The sequence below is a fragment of the Prionailurus viverrinus genome, chromosome F2 (genome assembly GCF_022837055.1).
Source record: "Prionailurus viverrinus isolate Anna chromosome F2, UM_Priviv_1.0, whole genome shotgun sequence".
Lineage (NCBI taxonomy): Eukaryota > Metazoa > Chordata > Mammalia > Carnivora > Felidae > Prionailurus > Prionailurus viverrinus.
In genome coordinates this window covers 22112308-22129619 of record NC_062578.1, presented here as the reverse complement: position 1 = coordinate 22129619, position 17312 = coordinate 22112308, and the positions used below count along the sequence as shown (strand labels likewise).

Below are 17312 nucleotides of genomic sequence, written 5' to 3'. Positions count from 1 at the left end.
CTCAAGCTATAATAAAAATTTGGGAACTTTTTATAGCATAATTTTTACTTCATACTTTTAAATGGATGAACCAAGTTCAGATCAGACTCAAGAATTATGTGAATTATCTACAGGTCCTTGCTTTGGTTAATAAATGGCATCAAGCTTTTATTTAAAGTCTTTTATTATTCATTTTTGTATTTTTGTGAATGTTATTTTTATAAGATATGTAACTTTTATAAGTACCTCATTTTATGTGAAAATTTACTTTTATATAAGCACATTGATACCTGTCTTAAAGAATGTCCATGACCATTACAATGCTTTGCATTTGTTTGGTACTATATATTTGCAAGTGTGTGTGTGTCTGTATATAGTTTCAGTAGATTGTCACAATTCTGAGAGTTAGACTGTTGTTCCATTGTAGTTTGATTTAGGGCATATTATTTAATCTCATCATAATTCTCATTTTTTATAGATTATACTCTAAATTGAACTATAAAGTTATATGATTTCTCTAACAGACTTGGTCTCCACATTTTTTAATTGATACTGAAATTGTCACCTCTATAGAAAATTTGATGTCCAAAACTTGAAATTTAAAAAAAAATTTTTTTTTCAACGTTTATTTATTTTTTTTTGGGACAGAGAGAGACAGAGCATGAACGGGGGAGGGGCAGAGAGAGAGGGAGACACAGAATCGGAAACAGGCTCCAGGCTCTGAGCCATCAGCCCAGAGCCTGACGCGGGGCTCAAACTCACGGACCGCGAGATCGTAACCTGGCTGAAGTCGGATGCTTAACCGACTGCGCCACCCAGGTGCCCCCAAAACTTGAAATTTTTAAAGATAGGAAATGACATCAAATTGTTATGGCAATTAAGTCTTAGCATAGGTCTCAAACCTCCTTAGAAGAAGCTTTAGTTCATTTGTATCCTGAGAAATCTATATGCATGTCCTTACACAGGCATAAAGGAATCATTAAACCAACCTGCAGCTCCCCAGAACTTTCCTTAAGAAGAAATGGACTCAGAGAAAGCCCACAAAGTTGTAGAATTTACTTCGGCATCAGATTCCCAAAGTGCCAATTCAACAGAAGAGATTGGGCCACCTTCAACACTGGTCCGTACCCAGGGCTGAGTGTAGTCCAGGATGGCAGAAGCTGGCTCCTTGGTCCTAAACCTGTCCAACTGCAAAGCCAGACAGTTGTTGCTACTGGTCAACATTATATATATACATACACATACACATATACATATACACATACATATACATATATGTATATATACATATATGTATATGTATATATACATATATTTACATATATGTATATATACATATATATACATATGTGTATGTATATATACATATATATACATATGTGTATATATATACACATGTGTATATATATACACATATATACATATGTGTATATATATACACATATGTATACATATGTGTATATATATACACATATGTATACATATGTGTATATATATATACGTATATATAAAATCATCCATAAGATGCTAGGTCCTGGTCTCTACATGTGGTAATTCTGAATTCTTTTTAACCCCAGAAAAGGAATTACATCTTGGATAATGCCAATGGAGCTGAATGGATTATCTACACAACAAGTATCATTTTTGTGTCACCCTTATTCATTGGTATACCAGCTTATGTGCAGTGGCAATGTGGAGCGATTGCTATATACTTGTACTGGATGAACTTCTTACTGTATCTCCAAAGGTAAAGCCAGCTTGAATGATTTCTGTATCCCTTAGAGATTTTTAATATTAAAAGAATAACTGTTATAAGTACCATATTTATAATTGGCTTATTCCTTTTCCAATTGTTTTAGACTGTGGAGGTACCTTAATATGTATTAAGGAAAAGGGGAGGGAGGTTTGGAGTTCAGAGTATAGACCAGGATTTTTCAACCTTGGCACTCCTGAAATTTGGGGCCAGATAATTTTTTGTTGTGGGGGGCTGTCCTGTGCATTGTAAAATGTTTAACAGCATCCCTGGCCTCTATCCACTAGATGACCAGTAGCAACCCCCCTCCCCACCATGTGACAACAAAAAGTGTATCCAGATATTGCCAAATATCTTCTGAGTGGCAACATTACCCCAGGTCAAGACAAATCTAGATTAAGTGGGGGGAGTAAATGGGAATAAAAGTATTGGCTATTCTTGGTTTTACTTGGTATTATTTACTAAGCATTTACTTTAGATTAAAACAATCAAAATAAAGTGATAGGTATGGGGAATAATAGCGATTTAGGAGAAGAAAATAAGCTCAAAGAATCTAATTCTAGAGGGGGAACAAAGGGCAAAGCTCTCCTACCTCCCATACTTGTTATTTCACGTATCTTCTTAACATTTACCTCTAGTTATTGTAAAGATAACTTGCAATCACTTCTGGTATATAAAAGAAGATGAAGGGCTAAGTAACTTTCCCAGGATCTCAGCTAGTAAGTCAAGATGTAAGCACTTTTACCCATCTTTCCAACCCCAAGTACAATGCTTTCCCTACCATATTTTCTGTATGTCATGCACACAATGCTGGAGGGTTGAAGCCAGCCCCTTTAAAAGGACATGGTATAGTGGGAAGAGCAGTGGTCTGGACATCAAGAGGCTTCAGGGCAAGTCTAGGTACTGTCATTCCTTTGGCTTTGTCATCAGTGACCTTACCGAGTTACTAGACAACTCTTGGGAGCTAAGTTTCTGAGACCTCTGAAGTCCTTTGGAGCTTTAAACTCTTGTGATTCCCCTTTTAACAAGTTGTCTTTGCCAAAGGAAATGTCCACATTGGTGGCTGGATGGCACACCCATTATCTACCCAAACATTTCACAATGTTGGTTGCTGGGAAAGAAAAAAGAAACCTCAGGAGGTCATGAGGATGGTGAATAAACCATACGCAGGCGCCCTTCAGGTACATGAGCTCATGTAGAGTCTCCACTGGCTGCATCACCCATCTCACCGCTCAGATCCATTTATCAAGCTTTGGTAGCACTTTCTTTGATACTGGGAAGATTTGTCTCTCCTCCTTTGTGTGAAATAATGCCTAGTGGTCAAGTTGTAGGACAAAGATCAACGTTAACAAGAAGGAAGAAGCAGCAAAGCTGTTTAGTGAACAGCTTGAAAGTAAGATGACTATTCATGAATTCTGTCTCCTTTTTGAAAGCGTGACTCACCTATGAAACCTAGTACCTAATGCATGATATAGACATTGAATGAGATACACTTTTCACCAGAAAAGTGAATATATGATTTTTAAATTTGCCTAGATTTGAAAATTGTGGAATTTTCATCGTTATGTTGGAGGTAATTATGAAAACTCTGTTGAGGTCTACAGTCGTGTTTGTCTTCCTACTTTTGGCTTTTGGCCTCAGTTTCTACGTCCTCCTGAGTATACAGGTGAGGCACCTGCATCAGTACTTGATTCTGTTGCTGTGAATATTGGGAATACATATTTATACTTAAATCTGAATGGCCTAGAAAATTTATAGTAATAGGACTTTATCTTTTTGTCTGATTAAATAGCCTTCAAATGATTTTTATCGCAGCCCTACCTCATGACTTTTTCCCATTGTCAAAAAGTTTAAATATAATGCATGAGTATTTGTTATATGTGTAGAAAAGATATTCTTGATGACTTTATCACCAATTTATTAGTAGTTCTTATCATTAGCCATAGTCCTGTGATTTAAAAGAGTATTTTAAATACGATTTTTATCATTTTACTCTCCAGAAAAGATTTTTTCATTGTACACGTTTTGCATTGCATTTTTACCTTACCATCTTTTCTCAGGATGCTTTCAGCTCTCCATTGCTTTCTATAATCCAGACCTTCAGCATGATGCTAGGAGATATTAATTACCGCGATGCCTTCCTAGAACCATTTTTGAGAAATGAATTGGTATATCCAGTTCTGTCTTTTGCACAGCTTATTGCCTTCACAATGTTTGTCCCAATTGTGCTCATGAATTTACTTGTAAGTAATTTATCCTTGTGTTTTCTGTTTGTTGATCATTTGGGGCATTTGACAATGATCATTATTTTTAGCCTCCTTAATCTTCCTCCATGAAAGGAATTAGGGACTATTATAAAATCCACTCATTCAACATTTATTTAGTACCAGACACAGCACTAAAGCCCAGGGGATGCCAAGATGCATTCACTTGGCAAATACTTATGAATAATCTAGACACTGATCCAGGTGCTGGGAAACAGTGGTGAATAGACCAATACCCCGTCCTTACATTATAAACTAGTCATGAGGTAGTAAATAAATAACTATGTAGTATAATGTTATGGGAGTGATAAATGCTATCTATGAAGAACTATAAAGCAGAATAAGGAAATAAAGATAAATGGTGTGTACTGCTCTGGTGTTAGGGTGGGGGTCAGAGGTTAGGCAGAGACCTTGGGGGAATAAAGGATTAAACCTCATCTCTGCTCTTAAATTTCTCATCGACCAGATATTCAAGTGGCAAAGAGCCTCTCAGGCATGAGGGCATCTGTGGCATTCAGATGCCATCTCTAAACCAGTTACAGGTTGAAAATCCTCAGCAGGTGTGAACATGCCCTTCACAGAGAACCTGCTCTAGCCATGACCACGTTAGCCAATGCAGACAGAAGTACATCTCAGGTCTATGGAGAGCCCGAGCTGACCCGACAGTGCATGTTTTTTCCTTATTTATGCATATATGCACACATTCAGTACATTTTCTGAGTGAGACTATGCACCAGAGATTGTCCTGTACAATGTTTCTGGAAAGAAAAAAAATACTACTTAATGTTTTGATTCACTTACTTGATACAAATCCAGAGTTTTATTTTGATGACCTAGAAACATAAAGGATAGCACTAAGAATAATTAAGAATGACATAAAGCCCACATTCTTCTCTTAGAATTGCTGACGTTTCAGAAGATAATTATCTAGAAGATTTGGCTTAGCATTAGTACATGTTAGTGCCATCTCTACCTGCATGTCCCAGAGGAAAATCAGTCCCAAAAGAGCCGACCAAGACTCCATGTTTTCTTTCCTTCAAACTTTGCTGCCGCCTCTCAGTACCACCTCCTGGTCCTCTAACTCAGATCATTGGAAGATACTCTAGATTCAGCCCTGCTCTTTGCTCAGTTCTTCCGGTAAATATTTTCCTCTTACACCCACTTCCATTTGCCTTACACCCTCATGGTTCCTCATCCATATTGCTGCAGTAGCCCAAACAGTCTGTCTCCTCTCACTTCTGTCTAATCTTTCCTAAATTGTCACCACAGTGATATTCTGATAAGGAAAAGCTGGGCCTGTCAGGCCTTTTTTTTTTTTCTTCTATGCCTCTTCAACTCAGTCTAAACCCATCAGCATGGAGTGCAAGGATCCTCATGATCTGGGTCTTAGCCAGATCTCATCCACCCCTCCCACTGTTGGCAAGATTTGCCTAGACATGTACCATCAACTTTCACTGAGCATGCCCTATATTCCTTTGTGCCTAAGCTCCACACAAGCTGTTCCTTTTCCTCAAAGACCTTCCCACTTTGGGTTAATTCTTCCTAAGCTGTTAACACTCAGCTCTCAAGCATCAGATCTCCTGGGTAGACCTTCCTAACCAACACCCTCCACCCCATCATCCTATCTAAATTGGATGCCCCTTCCTCGTATTCTCAAAATTTTTAGGACACAAATCAGAAAAAGGTAATAAAACCTACTTCCTAAGTTATTAGGATAAAAGGAGTTAATACAAAGCATTTGAGGGACATCTGGGTGGCTCAGTTGGTTAATCGTTCAAGTCTCAATTTCAGCTCAGCGTTATGGGATTGAGCCCCATATCAGGCTCCCCATTGAGTATGGAGCCTGCTTAAAATCTTCTCTTTCTCCCTCTTCCCCTCTCCCCCAGTTATATTCTCTTTCTCAAGTAAAAGTAAAGCATTCAAAACCATGGTTGGCACATGATAAGCACTCAGTAAACGTTAGCTACTATTAAATATTAGTAACTTATCTACTCTATGACTCACAAAATCAGATGTCTTCAGATCTCAGGCAAGTATCTTAAATGTGTGAAGCAGTCAGTATGAGACTGTTTTTTTTATTTTATGTATTTAGTGTGTGTGTGTGAGAGAGGGAGGGAGGGAGGGAGGGAGGGAGACAGAGAACCCAAAGCAGGCTCCATGCTGACAGCAGAGAGCCCGATGCAGGGCTCAAACTCATAAACTAGGAGATCATGACCTGAGCCAAAGTTGGACATTCAACCGACTGATGGTGGCTGATATAAACTAGAGATAATGCTTACCTAAAGGCTTCCGCGTTAAAAATAAACATTATCCTGCCAAATAAAGTGTCTGACTGTAGATAGTTCTCAATGCTAGTCTGCACACCCTAGCATATACTCTTCACTGCTTATTCACTTAGTGACTATTCTGTGTATCTACTACATGCTCTGCATGGTTCTAAGCACTGGGCATCCAGTGGTGCCCGAAACAGAGCCCCTCTCGTGGAATTTACTTGACTTTGAGCTTCTTGAAGGCATCAGCATCCAGGAGGCTGGTCGAGCATAGACAGGTACTGGTTATCTAACAAATATGAGTCGGCTAATTTAAGTAAGCGATTTCATTTGGATTGAGTAGAGGTGAGCGTCCCCTCACCTAATTCTATCTGGCCACAGATTTCTAGATACAATTACTGCTTTATTTTTTTAATCAAGCCACACCCACCCTTGAAGAGTACCTTTTCCTGCCAAACATACGTAAGGTATAAATTCCCTCATTGCCTCAGTTTACTATTTTACTTTTCTGTGTTGTCCACTCACTCTTGTTTACCTAGATGCTAAACTCCTGGAATCTGCAACCATTTGCATGGCCAACCCAATGGCATTTGATACCATATAACCCCTGTCCTCTTCAAAAAGAACATTTTTATTTTAAATAATTTCAGATTCACGTGTCTTAATTTATGATAACACTTAAGGTTACTGAACCCACCAGTGTGGCCACCAGTGTTACAAAGGTGTACAGATTTTGCAGTTTTCTGTAAGATGTGTTGGCAAAAGTATGTTGAGGCCACTAGTAGGCAATTATATGCCCACTCCCCCACTGCAGCTAGAGAGACCTTTAGTGCATTTATAGGTGCGCCATTAAATTGGTAATGACTCAATGCTGTGTTGTACTTCAGATTGGGTTGGCAGTTGGTGACATTGCAGAAGTCCAGAAGCACGCATTGTTGAAGAGGATTGCTATGCAGGTAAGTCTTACGTTTATTTAAAACGTATTGAAATTAGCACCACCCTAATTTTCCATGTATACGAATAGCTGATTTCTGAGAACAGGTATTTAACACAGGTACTTTGTCAGTCCTAAAGCACCGCAACATACGGTACCTTGTTGTGCACATTCTCTGGCGTGCCTGCTGTGATCAGAGAGTAAAAACTAATGAAAACATTTTCTCAGAACAATCTGAGCAGAGAAATTGAGACATTACCTGAGCTTTTTAAAATGTCAACATGCAGCCAACCAGGTAGCTATCTGCTAAATAAGAATTATCACAGGTGTGAGGTATTCTGTCCTGTCACAGCCCAGCTCTTCCTAGGACCCCTTGATACTCTGGCCATCGCATTGCAGGCTTCCCACATGTTATATTGAAGTGTTCACTGCATCCGTGAGGTTTTGTTCTTTTGTGACCTCCCTTACGTTTTTCCTTGGCTACTGAATCTTGTGAGGTTGTTCCTGTTACACAATGAAAAACTATTTCTATGCTCTCATTTGCATTGTGTTTATCAAATTTGAACGGGAATATCTGATGCTTCAAAAATACCTGATGACCAGTTGAACGTACACATTAAAAAACTTAGGCAAGTTCAAGAGAAAGACAAATTCATGTTAAGAGGTAACTCTCCCCTCACTCTTCACTGTTCTTTGTCACGCTTCATTCTTCTCTGTTACTCATTCTGCTATATGTCAGCACATATTTATTTCTAAAAAATGCTCCAGTACGTGGTATGTGCAGAGTACAACTGACCATGAGAACCCAGAGGAGTTAAAGGCCTGTGTGACCTTTGACTTCACTAAGTAAAATAAGTCTAACTGGAGAGCACACCAATTAAACAGTCAGAGTTTAAAATCTCAAAATCAACTTAGAACCATCCTTAAACTCTATGCTCTGTGACTAAGCTGCGTATTATGCAGAGGACTTGGCACATTTAAAGAACAAAAGTACATAAATTAAATGGTTAAAATATTAGGTACAGAAAATAAACAGTTATGGAAATGCTACATGGAAGAGTTGGCACGTGAAACAGATGTTGAAAGATGGGATTTAGAGGAACAGCAAGACTGGTCCAGAAAGGCAGGACCCAGCAGGAGCAATGGGCTAAAGGCGGAACAAGGAGAAATGGCTAAGGAAGGGTGAAGGGCCCCTGGCCTGGAGGGATGGCTCCTTAGAGAGTATTAAGGTGGCCCAAGATGATAGAGCGCTTTATTAAAAAAAGAGCTAACAAATGAGGAAAACCTTAGCTTTGAAAGATAGGGCAGTAAAGGGTGAAGTGCTCTGAGTTATTTTGTTAGTGGGAAGTCATTACCAGCTCTTCCAAAGAATGGGAACAAAATGGGAGTGGTACGTAAGATGATCTATTATCACCTTAGCGGGGAAAGTTTGGAGGAAGGAAGAGCTAACCAGTTATTACCACCACAAAGATGGAGTGTAGGACTCCAGGTAGGTGGATGAAGAGAGGAAAAGAGATGCAAAAAGGCCTCTTCACAGACATGTCATTACTTCATAACTAGTAATTCCTGAAAAGATCAAGGAAGAACAATATAAGCAACAGCACTAGATGTCTAGGGGAGAGCCACTACACTGCAGTTTCAGTGCGGGTGATTTGAAAAGCACAATTCTATATCAGAGTTGATCTCTTCCCTGAAACACAACGGCACAAAGGCCTATAAAGTAAATGGCAAAGCAAGTACTCCCGTGTTAGCGGTTCTTGTTTTGGATCACAAAGAGCATTGACTGGAAAACCAGGAAGCCATTCTCTTAGTTCTCTGAGTTTTTTTAAAGCAAATCTCTACATCCATGTACAACTCTCTATGTCAGACTTATAACCTAAGTCTGAGGCCGCATCAGAACCAGGGCATAAGGGGACAGGCAGCAGCACGTGTCACAGAGAGAGACATTCGTCTTCTCACAGAGTCGTCTCAGACCTAAGTGGGGACAGCACATGCTGGGAGGTCTAACAGTTACACAGGGACAGGAGTTGTGAGTATTGTGAGGGGCTTAGAGCTGTTTAGTTTTTAACATTTGGTGACCACACGTCCAGCACAGGCTGGCAGCTGTAGACACTCCACTGACGTTCACGTCCATGCAGCAAATCACAAAAGGAAATGCACAGAGTGCTCTTACCTTCAACACGGAAAACCTGCCAGTTAGAGGAGGTGGAGATGCTCCCTGAGCCCAGAGAAGCCATGGGCAATGGGTCCCACTAGACCCACCAAGGGGGGCTGCTTGCCATCCTCCCCAGGACCCTGAGAGAGAATATCTGGCAGGTCCTATGTGGAAAACAAATAAGGTTAAGACAAAACATGTGCTTGATCTGTTGGCAAACACCAGGCTTGAATAAATCTTTTTCAGTGAAGTTTAAGTAAGTGAATGATAACATGTGACCTCTGAAAAAAAATGTATATTGCAAAGGGAAAGGAATATTGACCTTAAGACCCAAGAGGAAAAGGAACTTTGGAAGTTATTATAGAAACTCAAACATCTAATTGGTATTGTTAATAAAATACAAGAAAACATAGCTTCTCTTGAAACTGGAATATATAGCATGTTATGTGGTGGTAAGTGCTACAAAAATAGGGAAGCAATATGTGGAAGAGGGGCCCAAAGCTTTAAACATCTCACCATTTGTGGATGGAAGCCACTTAAATACCCACATATAAAAAAGCCTATGGTCTTAGCAAACTCTCACCTATATGGTAATTACAATAAACCATTCTAAACAAGAGACACAAAGGGCTATAAAAAAAGAGTGGAAGACAAATTTGGTAAACAAAAAGTTGAAAATATGAGAAACTATCAACTCAAGGTAAATCCATTAAATGAGACAAAGGATTGTTATCTCTGAAAATAGAAACTGTAGTCAAGATATGGGGCACCTGGGTGGTTCAGTCAGTTAAGTGTCCGACTTCGGCCTAGGTCATGATGTCACCTAGGTCATGATGGTTCCCGAGTTCCAGCCCCAGAGCAGGCTCTGTGCTGACAGCTCAGAGCCTGGAACCTATTTCAGATTCTGGTCTCTCTCTGCCCCTCCCCCATTCACACTCTGTCCTATCTCAAAAATAAACATAAAAAAAAATTGTAGTCAAGATATAGCATGGATAACCCATTTTGCACCAGATCGCACAGGGTGAAACGTCGATAAGTACTCTTAGGTGTGCCGATTGTAATCCTTTCAGTGCTTACCACTGTTTTCCTCCATCGAAGCACCATTTCCTGTCCTGCCACAGGCGCGCCTTCATACCAGCACACAGCGCAGTCGTGCACATTTTCTGTTAACACCCCAGGGGATGGACGAAGCCTTTTTCTTATGGGCCCAGTGTCAGTCACAGTCCCTGAACAGTGAACAGCTGCTCACTTGAGTTGAACTTCTTCTTTAAACAATTTGCCCCAACTGCATATTGCTTCCCCTGTCTTGTTGGTGATTGAGAGGAGAGATAGGAAACCTGGCCAGCCCAGCTGCGTGGTGTAAAGCAGGACACAGGACTCGTTTTTCAGTTTACTGTACTCATCGCTGTCTCTGTGTAGTGTAAGGATTCTAGATACTTCTTAATCATTTCTCTCAATAAATCCAAAATGCGCTTTAGGTGGAACTTCATACCAGCTTAGAGAAGAAGCTGCCACTGTGGTTCCTACGCAAAGTAGATCAGAAATCCATCATCGTGTATCCCAACAGACCCAGGTGTACAGGGTTATTAGTAAGTACATGTGAAAAATACCAGCGTGGAGAATGTGCTGCTGCTTGACATTCACTCGTTGTGTTATCCTTAAGGGTACCCTTCTATAGACTTTGAGTCACTGTGCCTGTGGAAAAGAAGGAATTGTGACTTAAAAAAAACAACAAAGTGCATGATTACCCAACAGTGTGAAAAGCGATGGGCAGTGGGAGGGAGACCTGTGCTCCTTCTTCCTAGTGGCTCATTCACAGCATCAGTGTTAAACATGTACCACATCCCTGTGAGAGCACATGGGTGGGTGGGTGGACTGACTGTACCTTGTAAGTATCTTTTTTAAAGTGCAGGTGTACCTTTCTTGTTTTTCCCAGTCACCTATCATTTATATGCATGTGCAAATATATGTGTGTGTCTATGTGAAAATATAGAGCACATATGTACATTCAGGTACATATATGCACACACATGCGCATGGAGAGTGTGCATTATAGAAAATATACTAGATATCAAAGACTAAACAAGGCCACTGCATTATAATGATGAAGGGACTGTATTGAGAGTCAGAAGTACTGGATGCTAATCCTAATCATGCCTGGGCTTCCTCCTAGTTCTATGAACATTCTGAGTTCTTTACATGTTAATTTTCCATGCTGTGGTCATAAAATGATAAAGTTGATTTGGGTATTGGCCTAGGCCTTATTCTAACTACACTAGCTCCCTGTATAATGTTGTTCATACCCGTGTTTGCAACTACTCACTCCTGAAACACAGAAGGCTTGGCAATTCATTCTTCCGGGAGCTCTCTTTGAGTTCCAGGCTCTTCTGTCCAACTGTCTACCTGACATCTTCACTGGTATGGCTCAAAGGTGCCTCAAATTCAGCATATTCAGAATAAACTCTTCAAAAGGAACTCACAGTTTTCACTCCTCCCAGGTTTCAGCCTCCCTGCAGGGAAAGAATGACAGAGCCTCCTCTCTCCAAAGTTTCTTGCTTCAGTTAACATCACCACCATTCATTTGCCTGTGCAAGAGGTCATCCTTGACCTCCTTTCCCTCTCCTCACCCCTCACACCCAGTCACTCCCTTGTTTGGTTGATCAGTCTTCCTGGTTGGCCTGTGCAAGTTGCCATCTTCTCTTCCGTGGACTCCTAGAATTGACTCACTGATTCCTGGTCATTTCACGTCCGCCCTTAACGCTTTCCAGTCTACCAATGGTTTAAAAAACACTAAATTTTGAAAACACACATTAAAATGGCATTTCTGAAATTTCCTCATGGGAAATTCAGTTGTGCAGAGCAGTTTTAGAGAAAGAACTAATCCTGTGTGGAATACCACTGACGATGGACATTTTTCATGAGAAAATATAAAATGATTTTTACCTTTTCATAAATAATCCCCACTCCAATCTTCTCCTTCTTCTAGATTATCTGTACATCTCATACTTTCCTTTATTATAATTATGTATGAGTTTGTCGTATAGCTCTTTATACGTCTATTTCTCTCAAAAGACTGTGAGCGCCTTGAGGGTCATAGTCATGTCTTAGAGTATCTGTGGTGTGATCGTACCTGGCTCAGTAGCTGAATCATGGCGCATGTGCAAGAAATGGCTTCTGAATTGAGTTCAACCTGAGTAATAATTAATCTTTTATCCCGCAGGCTATATTTCATTTTATTTTTTATACCCAAGAAGAAAGGCAGGAAATTCCAAATGTTGACACATCTCTGGAAACAGAAATATTGAAGCAGAAATATCGGTATGTATTTTTCCTTATCTGTATTTGATAAAACTTTTAAATAATGATGTAAGGTTATGTTGTATAGTTGTGTTTATTTCACATATTAAGTCGTACTTTTAATTGACTGATGTCATAGCATATTGAGAATCATTTGAAAATCATTTTTAGACCCAACAACTTATGTGCTGCAATTCACCAGCTTGCCAATTAGTGTTTTAAACCACATTCCCATGATCCATCCGGATTCATACATCAAAGCTTTGAAAGCTCTGGAGAATTCCAAGAGAAGCTGTATAGAGTGTGCAGTGGTTGAGCACAAGGGCTTTAGAATCAACTGATCTGAGTTTAAGGCCCTCTTCAACTACTTCCTAATGCACTGACCTGAGCAAAGCAGTTTCATCTTTCTGTGCAACTGTGTTTTAATCTTTAAAATGGGAGCAAAAATAAACTAGGAAAAACACTTAAACTTAAAAAATATATATTGCTGGGGCCCCTGGGTGGCTCAGTCAGTTGAGCATCCGACTTTGGCTCAGGTCATGATCTCTGGTTCATGAGTTCAAGCCCCATGTCCAGCTCTGTGAGGACAGCTCAGAGCCTGGAGCCTGCTTTGCACTCTGTGTCTCCCTCTCTCTCTGCCTCTTCCCTGCTTGTGTGCGCTCTCTCAAAAAATAAACATTAAAATATTTTTTAAAAATATGTATTGCTTAGAAAGATTATAAGTACCAGGATGCTGTGACCTGAGCACAGCTCATCTGATCTAGGACACTTCTAGTAACCTGGGCCTTCCTGCACTCAGAGACTGAGAAGATAACTGAAAACAAGTTCATGAGCCCTGTATATCCTTTTAGGCTGAAGGATCTCACTTCTCTTGTGGAGAAACAGCATGAGCTTATTAAACTCATCATTCAGAAGATGGAAATCATCTCTGAGACAGAGGATGAAGACAACCATCATTCTTTTCAAGACAGGTTTAAAAAAGAGCAGTTAGAACAAAGGAATAGCAAATGGAATTCTGTGTTGAAAGCAGTAAAGGCAAAAACACACTGCCCTTAGCCTGCAACGGGGTTTCCTATCGTGGGGGCGGTGGTTTGCAGGACCCTATTGGGTCTCATTTCCAGTTTGGAAAGAGTGAGGAAAAAGTAGAAATAGGATTATGATTTCATGATTTGCAAAATGGTGGTTCCTGCATTCTTTGTAAAGAAACTACATCTCTCTTTTCATATTTTATGCCAGTTACTATGTATAGAGAATGTCTTTGCTAGTAAGTTCAAGTTGTACTTCACTCCTCATTATTTGAATGGGTAGAAAACTAATTTGGTAGAACACAAATTTTAATAAGAAGTAAATGCAACTGTTAAATGTAACACAAATGTTAATACTGGATTCCTGCTTGATAATTGTATAATATTCATATTACCTGATTACCTATTATATGATGTACAAGTACATCATATAATAAAATATTAGGTTATACCATTCAGGTACGTGTTTTTGGTGTTGGAAGAACCTGTGTGTGGAACGCTGTGTCCTCTGTTCCAACTATAAGAAATTGCCACACCCTTCTTGTTGCTCCTAACAAACCTGATGTCACTCTGAGTTGGGATTCAAATAGACCTTATGATATGCATGGGTTTTACTATGGATATAGATAGTATATGTTATTTCTGTATTTTTGGTTTGCTAATAATCATAATAAATGTAAAGCCTATATAGTCACCTCACTGATAATTGTGTGAGCTTTTTATTGCAATTAGTTTGAGATTTATAAAAATGCTTCCATCACATATGGAAATGGAGAAACACACTACAAAAAAAAATTATAGTCCAATATATCTGATGAACATAGATGCAAAAATCCTCAGCAAAATGTTAGCAACCCGAATCCAACAATACATTTTTTAAAAAATCATATACTACTATCAAGTGGGATTTATTGCCAGGATGCAAGAGTTGTTCAATATTTGCAGAACAGCCAACATGATACGTCACATCAATAAGAGAAAGGATAAAAATCATATATCATAGGTGCCAAAAAAGCATTAGACAAAGTACAACATCCATTCATAATTAAAAAAAAATCCTCTGCAGAGTAGGTCTACAGGGAACCTATCTCAATGTTGTAAAGGCCTTATATGGAAAACCCACAGTCAACATCATCCTCAATGGTGGAAAACTGAGTGCTTTTCCCCTAAGGTCAGGAATAAGGCAAAGATGTCCACCCTCACCACTTTTCTCAACATAGTACTGGAAGTCTTAGCCACAGCAATTAGACTATATACAGAAATGGAAGGCATCCAAATTGGTAAAGAAAAAATATAACTCTCATTATGTGCAGGTTATATGACACTATATATACAAAACTCTAAAGACTCCACCAAAAAATTAGAACTGATAAATCAGTAGTCACAGCATGCAAAATCAATATACAGAAATCTGTTGCATTCCTATACACTGAGTTCAGCAGAAAGTGAAATTAAGAAAACAATCCCATTTATAATTCCACCAAAACAATAAAATATCTAGGAATGAACTTAACCAAAGAGGCAAAAGACTTGTACTCTGAGAACTGTAAAACACTGATAAAAGAAATTCAAGACAAGGCAAAAGAACAGACCTTCCATGTTCGTGGGGGTGTAAGAATGTCGTTAAAGTGTCCATACTACCCAAAACAGTCTACAGGTTTAATGCAGTCCCCGTCAAAATACCAAGAGAATTTTTCACAGACTAGAACATACAATCCCAAAATTTACATGGAGCCACAAAAGACCTTGAACAGCCAAAGCAGTCTTGAAAAAAAACTAGAGAGATCACAACTCCAGATTTCAAGTTACATTACAAAGCAGTAGTATAAAGAGTATGGTACTGGCACCAAAAATAGACAAATGGATCAGTGAAATAGCACATAAAACCCAGAAATAAATAAAGTACACAGGTTAAATAGTCAATCTTCAATAAAGGAGAAATGAACATACAATGGAAAAAAGTCTCTTCAACAAATGATGTTGGGAAAACTGGACAGTCACATGCGAAAGAATGAAACTGGACCACTTTTTCACCATACACAAAAATAAACTCAAACTCACTAAATGTGAGACCTGAAACCATACAAATCCTAGAGGAGAGCACAGGCAGTAATCACTCTGGCATTGACCATAGCAACATTTTTCTAGGCACATCTGAAGCAAGCAAAGTAAAGCAAAAATAAACTTTTGAGACTTCATCAAAATAAAAAGTTTCTGTACAATGAAGGACACAATCAAGAAAACAGGCAACCCACTGAAGGGGAAAAGATACTTATAAATGACATATCCAATAACGTGTTCTAAAATCTATAAAGAGCTGATACAACTCACCACCCAAAAAGCAAGTAATCCAGTTTAAAAATGGGTAGAAGACATGGACAGACATTTCTCTAAAGAAGAGTTACGGATGGCCGACAGACACTTAGATACTCAACATCACAAATCATCAGGGAAATGCAAATAAAAACCACAATGAGACATCACCTTATACCTGTCAGAATGAGTAACATCAAAAACACAAGAAACAACATGTGTTGGCAAAGATGTGGAGAATGTGGAACACTTATGCACTATTAGTAGGAATGTAAATTGGCACAACCGCTGTGTAAAACAGTATGGAAGTTCCTCCAGAAATTAAAAATAGAAATACCATATGATTCAATAATTTCACTCCTGGGTATTTACCCAAAGAATACAAAAACACTATTTTGAAAAGATACATGCACCCTTTTGTTTACTGCAGCTTTATTTACGATAGTCAAACTATGGAAGCAGCCCAAGTGTTCATCAATAGATGAATGGATAAAGAAGATGTGAGACATCCAAATTGGCAAAGACTTTATATTGAATATACGTTCAATATATACACAATATTTATATTCAATAATACACTATGCATATAGCATGTATATACACTATATACACAATATTATAGTATAGTGTATATACACTATGTATATAGTGTGTTACTGAATATAATTCAGCCATAAAAAAGAATAAAATCTCAGCATTTGCAACAACATGGATAGAGCTAGAGAATATTATGCTAAGCAAAATCAGAGAAAGACACCATATGATCTCACTCATTTGTAGAATATAAGAAATGAGCAAAGGAGAAAGACAAACCAAGAAGCGGACTCAACCATAGAGAACTGTTACCAGAGCAGAGATGTGTTGGGGGGTGGGTAAAATAGGGGATGAGGATTAAAGAGCACATTTATCATGATGCAAAAAAAAAAAAAAGCATCCATCACATATGCCCTTTTTGCTTTTGGTATCCACCACAAAGTATGAATCATCACATACTTCATCATTGATCTTTTCAAGGTCCTTCTTTTTGTTTTATTCTTTTTTCCCCATTCACCCTGATTCTCACATTTATTCTCTCTCTTGCCCCAGGAGATGCTCACTCTAGTGAATGCTTTTGGCCATGTATGTACCCTTGTGTTATGTTGAACAGTGTATGTGTTTGTATTTACATAGGTGTTATTACACTAGGATTCTTCTCTTTCCACTTGATGTGATGGCTACAAGGTGCAGCTGTAGTACCCTCTGTGCATCTAGTACAAGGGTGCCGACAGATGTTACTCTCATTGCACATACCTCCGTTGCGTGGGCTCATCTCTTCTCCACAG

The 17312-nt window shown here is 38.9% G+C and overlaps 1 protein-coding gene across 2 annotated transcripts in view; it reads left to right on the top strand.

Moving 5' to 3' along the window:
* Window positions 1-14376, top strand: part of TRPA1 (transient receptor potential cation channel subfamily A member 1) — a 56030-nt gene extending 41654 nt beyond the window's left edge. The window contains exons 21-27 of one of the 2 annotated variants that reach the window (XM_047842531.1): window positions 1557-1726; window positions 3269-3398; window positions 3793-3975; window positions 7154-7222; window positions 10834-10944; window positions 12576-12673; window positions 13504-14376. In XM_047842531.1, the coding sequence (XP_047698487.1) occupies window positions 1557-1726; window positions 3269-3398; window positions 3793-3975; window positions 7154-7222; window positions 10834-10944; window positions 12576-12673; window positions 13504-13708 (966 nt within the window). In that variant the 3' untranslated portion in view covers window positions 13709-14376. The remainder of the gene's footprint in view (window positions 1-1556; window positions 1727-3268; window positions 3399-3792; window positions 3976-7153; window positions 7223-10833; window positions 10945-12575; window positions 12674-13503) is intronic. The other variant, XM_047842532.1, reaches the window with a different exon arrangement.
* The last annotated feature ends 2936 nt before the right edge of the window (window positions 14377-17312 follow it).